Source organism: Cyprinodon variegatus, unplaced genomic scaffold (genome assembly GCF_000732505.1).
Source record: "Cyprinodon variegatus isolate N-32 unplaced genomic scaffold, C_variegatus-1.0 Scaffold2360, whole genome shotgun sequence".
Taxonomy (NCBI): domain Eukaryota; kingdom Metazoa; phylum Chordata; class Actinopteri; order Cyprinodontiformes; family Cyprinodontidae; genus Cyprinodon; species Cyprinodon variegatus.
Genome location: NW_015152813.1, coordinates 1,889 through 8,530, shown reverse-complemented (window position 1 = coordinate 8,530; position 6,642 = coordinate 1,889). Strand labels below are relative to the sequence as shown.

At 39.6% G+C, this 6,642-nt stretch overlaps 1 protein-coding gene across 1 annotated transcript in view; it reads left to right on the top strand.

Moving 5' to 3' along the window:
* Window positions 1-1,175: 1,175 nt before the first annotated feature.
* Window positions 1,176-6,642, top strand: part of LOC107080815 (protein FAM188B2-like) — a 7,195-nt gene continuing 1,728 nt past the window's right edge. The window contains exons 1-4 of the mRNA XM_015369021.1: window positions 1,176-1,388; window positions 2,401-2,544; window positions 3,988-4,107; window positions 6,321-6,418. Coding sequence (XP_015224507.1) covers window positions 1,326-1,388; window positions 2,401-2,544; window positions 3,988-4,107; window positions 6,321-6,418 — 425 coding nt within the window. The 5' untranslated portion in view covers window positions 1,176-1,325. The remainder of the gene's footprint in view (window positions 1,389-2,400; window positions 2,545-3,987; window positions 4,108-6,320; window positions 6,419-6,642) is intronic.

Sequence of the window (6,642 nt, the reverse complement as noted above, 5' to 3'; positions counted from 1 at the left end):
TTTCATGCAGTGGGAGCAATGAGATTTACAAAGACAATTCAACCAGATTATACAGTTAAATCTAAGGAAAACCGGTTGATTGCATCGACTCATTGACTTGAAGGCAATCCCTCACACCAAGCATGTTTGTAGTGACAGTGGAGAGAAAAAACTCCCTTTTAAAAGAAAGAAACGTCCAGAGGATCCAGAGTATATTAATCTCAGTGCTCCTGACCGTCACTTACAACTGAAGAAGCCTCTTGGATGACAGGTGAAATGTCTTCTAGAAAACTTCACTTCCAGTTGCTTATACTGAACATTTCAAGCTTGACCATGACCTGGATGATTGAGAATCTTCACAGATATGTACACTTTAGTAATAAATAGGCCTCTGACTGTTTCAATGACTGCCCTCTTCTCCACAGTCTGACGCAGACCTGGCTTGTTTCCTCCAGCAGGCTGCAGTTGGACCATTGCATGGTAAGGGACTGGTAACAGATTTATTCTGGATCTTTAAAGAATACCTTAAAGTGTATTAACAAAAGAAAAGGGAAGATACAACATTCCAGAAGCATTGAGCAATAGGATCAGACAGATAAAAATAATAATGTCAATTAAACAATAAAGGCAGAAGTAAAAAAAAACAACATCAAAGGCTGTGTCAAAAAAAGAGAGGATACAAATGAGTTTAAAACTTTAAAAAGTGGATGATAAATCCTAACCCAGAACAGTCAAAGGCAGAGCTAAACATACTCATTTATAAGAACTTAAGGTTTCTGCTTTTTTTTTTTTTTTGTCTCGTGGAGGATAAGAACTGTCAGAGCTGTGACAGCTATCATTTTACCATTTTAATGGCGCTGCTGGTACCAGTCTGATAAGTGAAATCCAGGTTGATAACACAAAAGCCTCTCAGCTTTCAGTTCCATTTCATAACAGAAGATGGGATGAACGCCTCCTACAGGTTACCCTGAGGTACCGCAGTATGGTAAACACTGGATCTTCAGCATGGAGGGTTCTGGATCAGTTCTGGTTAGTAATCATTTCTGGGATTAGATCCTGCTGCTCTCTAGTGGTGTAGATCCTGCACTGCAGGAGGGTCAGTTTTCAATATCCAGGCTATCATGTGTCAGTCAGAAAGGATTCAATTTCACTGCTACATCATCTTTTCTCTGTCCACCCAAAGTGAGTAACAGAACCGGGCTAATCCAAGATTAAAAGTTAGACCTGAAGGGTCTGGATCAACTGCAGCGGTGTCAGCATGGAGATTGAACAGAGTTAATGGCTGAGCTGTAAGAAATACCGGATATAGTTCTGATGGTGGTTCTGATCGGGGTATTTTTTTGGTGATGACGGACTCTGGGCTGGACTACATTGAGCTGCTGCAACATGAAGTCAACAAGAATCCAGATGTGAGTTTACAGAGAGTCCTTTCAGTTCTGCTGCTGTGATCCCACAAGGTGGAAGCCACCCCTTTTCTTCCTCTCTTATGTTTTTTTTTACTTTTTATTTTGCAGATAAAAGAAAACATTTGTTTCAAAGTGGTTTCCAAAACTGTAATGTGAGGTTAGGCCTGCTCCCAAGCTGTGAGTTCCAGGTGTTATTTTATGGTAGTGAAAACATTCTGAATACATCTACAGTAAGAGTTGAGAGTGTATTCTCCATCATTCTGTACTGGGGACATGCCAGCTCATCAGCCATATCTTCCTCAGCCAGCTCTGGGTGAAATGCACGGAGAAGATGTTTTCATAAAGGCATCCTGTTGTTCTTAAATATCTGCTGGACATCATGGAAATGGGTACATGACAACCATCAGGGAAGCTTGATGCAACTACCAGTCGCTGATCATTCTGACCAAAATACTTGTTCCTACAGGGATGGTCCATCACAGAATGCTCTAAACCCAGAGGAGCAGATCTAGACTGAATCTCTGGACAAGGTTAACATAAACTCAGTGTCATAAAGACGGACTGTTCCTCAAAAGGATTTCTTATCCATGTGGTTCTGTCATATGTTAATGAATGAAAGTTCTTGACAGCCGTTCTTTTCTGAACAGATTTGGTGATCACTGCAGGATGCCGGTCTGGAAGGACCTCCATAAACCTGGAATGTTGTGATATTTAGGGAGGGGAGAGGGAGAATTATGCACACTGTTAAACTTAGATCCTCTAGACATCTTTCATCATAGACTTCCTGGCTAACTGGCTAAGGACCAGGTTGGGGATTATGGCCAAGTTGAGGAAGGGGTTGATTTAAATGGGCTGAAAGGAAGCTGAGATGTAACCTTAAATATTTAAGTCTTTATAAAGAAGTACTTTTATTGCAATCTTCCCAGACAAGTTGTGCTCTACCTTAGTATAGTTGACTGAATTGTTTTAGAGATTATGTTTAAGGCAAATACTCCATCTTTGTTCCCTTCTTCAGAGGCTGCTGGATGTGGGGAAGGAGGAGGACCAGGAGGAGGTTGCTCCTCCTTGCAGGACCCTCCCAGCTCTCTGCTCCATCCCCCGGGGCTTGGTGGTCTCCCCTGGCCTTGGAGGAACACCGGTCACCCCCCAGTTGACAGAGGTAAACCTGTCCAATCGCAGAGGCACGACGGGTCACATGACACTGCTATAGGGAGTTTTTCTTATCCTAAATGTTTTCAATTTTTACTGGTATATGGAAGAAATAATGGTCCATTCAATAGGTTTTTAGCTCCAAATCTACATAATAATTCCTCTACCATCAGCTGGTACAAGTTGTTTGTACACATGCTGTATAATTTTCCCTAAAGCTTGGAGTTGCCCATTTTATCCCTACATCTCTGCTTTGGTCTCATCTATACTATTAAGGGAGTGGTGGCCTACTGGTTAGGGCATTGCGCTTCTGTCCCAAAGGCTCTGAGTTCAAGCCCCACACCCACAGACTGCCACTCTGGGTCCCTGAGTAAGACCCTTAACCCCACACTGCTCCCCAGGCGCCGCACAATGGCAGTCTACTACTCCCCAAAGGGGATGGGTTAAAAGCAGAGAGTTTGTTTCGTTACTTTGTACTTGTGACGGCGTAATGACAACAAAGTTTAACTCTATTCTAAAGTCATTATTTAAATGCCTTGTACTTTATTTAGGCAGGTTGAAAGCCTGAGTCATGATGCCTCCTTCTTTCCCATATTGGACCAAAAACAATTTTGTCTGGTGCCACAAAAAAGTAAAAGTCTAAGCCTCATAAGGCAACACAGGATCTAAGTGTATTAGCCCAACATAAAAAAGGACTACTTGGCCTAAATATATAATAAGCATTCGTGATTAAATGTTTAACCTGGAGCAAATGTCACATCGTGTCACTACTCTGCTGTATTTAGCACTCTATGTTTAAATTCCATTACAATATTAGGTTTTGTTGCCTTGATGAAATTATAGAAATATGATCAAGAAATCAGAGTTTTGGTGATATTTTTATTTTGAGGATTTAGGGGAAAAAAAGGGAAGAAAGTTCACATACCTGCATCAGAGCGCTACCTGTTCGATCTGTGAATAGTTTTCGATGCTTGCAACAAAACTAGCAGCAGTGTTTTGGAGTTTAAATCCACTTCTTAAATCTATTTTTGAGCTCCTCTAATTTATCCAGACGTTCTGCAATCAAATTTTTTCTCTAACTGGAGAAAAATAGAGCAGATAAACTGTGTACTGCTGGAAGAACTGTGGTGAACTGTTGGGAAAAAAATAAAATTGTGCTCAAAGATGACCCTGCACATTTTGAGTATGTTTGGCTCAACCTGCTGCCTTGAAGCAGGATTCTCCACCATGAACATAATGAATGTGAAGCAGGAAATTGTCTATATACCAAACTGAATAATTGTTGTTCTCTACTCCTTTAGTGATGCCTCTTTATTTTTGGAACTCCATGTCCTGTGGGGAGCCTCCAGGACTGGTAGAGATGCTGACTGCCATCAAGTGGGCTGAGGCTTTTCCAGGAACCAATCACTGGCCAGCGCCTTAGCTGATCAGGTTTATCTGTTTTCTTTTTAAGGACCTGAGGAGGATTCTCTTCGGAGGAACGTTTCACGTCTTCAACTACGAGTGGAGGAAGTCTTTCTTCCAGTTCAGAGAGCCAGGCTCTGAAATGTCGTACGCCCTGGAGGCAGACAGGGTGAGAAAACTGGACCTCAGAGATAACTGCTAAACTCTACTCCTATTTCACTAAAGCGAGGCATCAAACATGGGAGGAAACAGGTCCTGATGGGTTAAAAATGCAAAAAAATATATAATTCTAACATGAACTCAATTCAAAGCAAATCAAAAACTTGATGTGTTGGACCGCTAAACGAGGACCAGGATCTCAGGTTAAAAACAAACAAAGAGCCTTAATATGACTTTTTTTCATCTTTAAAAACATGAAAGACTGTCTCATAAGTAAAAAACAAACAAACAAAAAAAAGACAGAAATAGATTCTGTCTGTGAGGCAGGATTTTATTATTGCATAACCTAAATGTTTCACTAAGCAGAATTCTGATGGTACCAAAAAAAAACTGTAGTCAGACCGGCCATAAGATGTATTGCCTGAATCACTTTCCTTTACACATTATTGTTGGAGCTATTTATTCTTTATTTCTTTATCCATTTGAATTNAAAATGCAAAAAAAAAAATTATAATTCTAACATGAACTCAATTCAGAACAAATCAAAAACTTGATGTGTTGGACCGCTAAACGAGGACCAGGATCGCAGGTTAAAAACAAACAAAGAGCCTTAATATGACTTTTCTTCATCTTTAAAAACATGAAAGACTGTCTCATAAGTAAAGAAAAGAAAAAACACAGAAATAAATTCTGTCTTTGAGGCACGATTTTATTATTGTATAACCTAAATGTTTCACTAAGCAGAGTTCTGAAGGTACCAAAAAAAAACTGTAGTCAGACCGGCCATAAGATGTATTGCCTGAATCACTTTCCTTTACACATTATTGTTGGAGCTATTTATTCTCTATTTCTTTATCCATTTGAATTGTTTTAATCAATTCCTACATTTATATTTTTGTATTATTTACAGTGTTTATTTGCAGGTTAATAATTGTTGATTCTATTTATCTTTGTTTTATTATTTTCCTTATGTAATTTTTGTTCTGAGGTATGATGGGAAGTGATGTGGATCAGTCCACTTTCATTTTTTTTTTTATATTTATTTTTTATTTGGTAAAGGCATAAACCATTTCTTTACAGAATTTTATAAACTGTTTACATTTTCCTTTCCCAAAGGTGTTGATTTATAAATACAAACAAAACAAATTACAGAAGCCAAGACAAATACAAATACATAATTAAAAAAAAAATTCAAAAGTTTAGAGAGAACACTTTAATATGTCAATCCATACACGTTCTGTATTCCTATTAATTCCAAAGATGAAAATTATCACAGTTAAAGTTCCAGAGCAGTTAAGGTTTTTCTATCTCCATAAGTTGTCGTAGGCGTAGTCCACTTTCTGTAAGTGTAGGGGCCTAGGAAAGGACGAGCAGGTATTTTGGGTTTGGGGCCTGTGGTTTTTAGCAATGCAAGAGAGGTAGGACAAAAGAAAAGTTTGTTCTCTTTAATTGCTGGCAAAAATAAAAAAAATAAACCATTCAGAACCATCATCAAGACTGGACATTGAAACTTCTTTTAACCTGCCTATAGAAAATTGACCCCAGTGCCTCAGTAGTGGCTTAAAGGAACTTTAATTGGATGTTTGGCCTGGCAAACAATCACCACTATACATTATATTCTGAGGTCTCTAGCTATGGACCCTGCAGGAAGTCAACCCAATGGGCTATACGCCAAACTCCACTACTTCCTGAACTTCATCCAGCTCCTTTGTTTCCTGTCCATCATTACTGGACCAGCTGATTAATCCAGCGGTATCTGGCCAGTCTTGTCATGGTTACTTTCTGGTCAAACTGAACTTTAGTCATTTGAAGCTAATTTTTAATCAAACTTCCCAGATTTTAAGTTTTGGTTTGGTCAGTCCAAGCAGAGTCTCTATGAAGGAGATGTTTCAAGTCAGACAAGGCAGGGTTTGGAGGGCAGAAAGGAACTTTGAACGAACCAGAGTTTCTACTGATCAGAGCAAAGTTTTCTTGGGACTAGGCAGCAATATGGTTGCTTGATGCTGAATTTTGTTCAGACAAGCAAGACTTGGAATTTGCTGAAGCTGAGTTTTCCTTGGATAAAGTAGAGTTATGGACTGAAAGTCCTCTTTCGATAAGACCAATTCGTCTTAATCCAAACTGTTTTGTTTTAACCCAACAGAGTCTTGTCTTTAGCTACTGGGTTAAAACATATGTAGGTAACCTTTTGAGTTGCCTCACCTGCAGAGGTGTGTGTTTCAGGGCGGAGCTCGAGCTATTCAGATGGTCATCCAAGCTCGCATCATCAAGTACCTCCTGTTCAGTCGACCGGACAGCACAGAGATAGGGACGCTGGACAAGTGAGTACAGGTGTCCTAACACGATCCTGTTTGGTACTATGACACCTTACCCGGTTCATACAAGATCCAGTGACAGCTAAAGCATGGTTGCCTGAGTTAGAAACGCCATCTTGACATCAGAGCCATTTCAAAATCACCAGAGCTCTAAAATCCTAATCCTGACTAATTAGAGCCTAAAGCTTTCATGGATCCATACAGTGTGGGAATCAATCAATCAATCAATC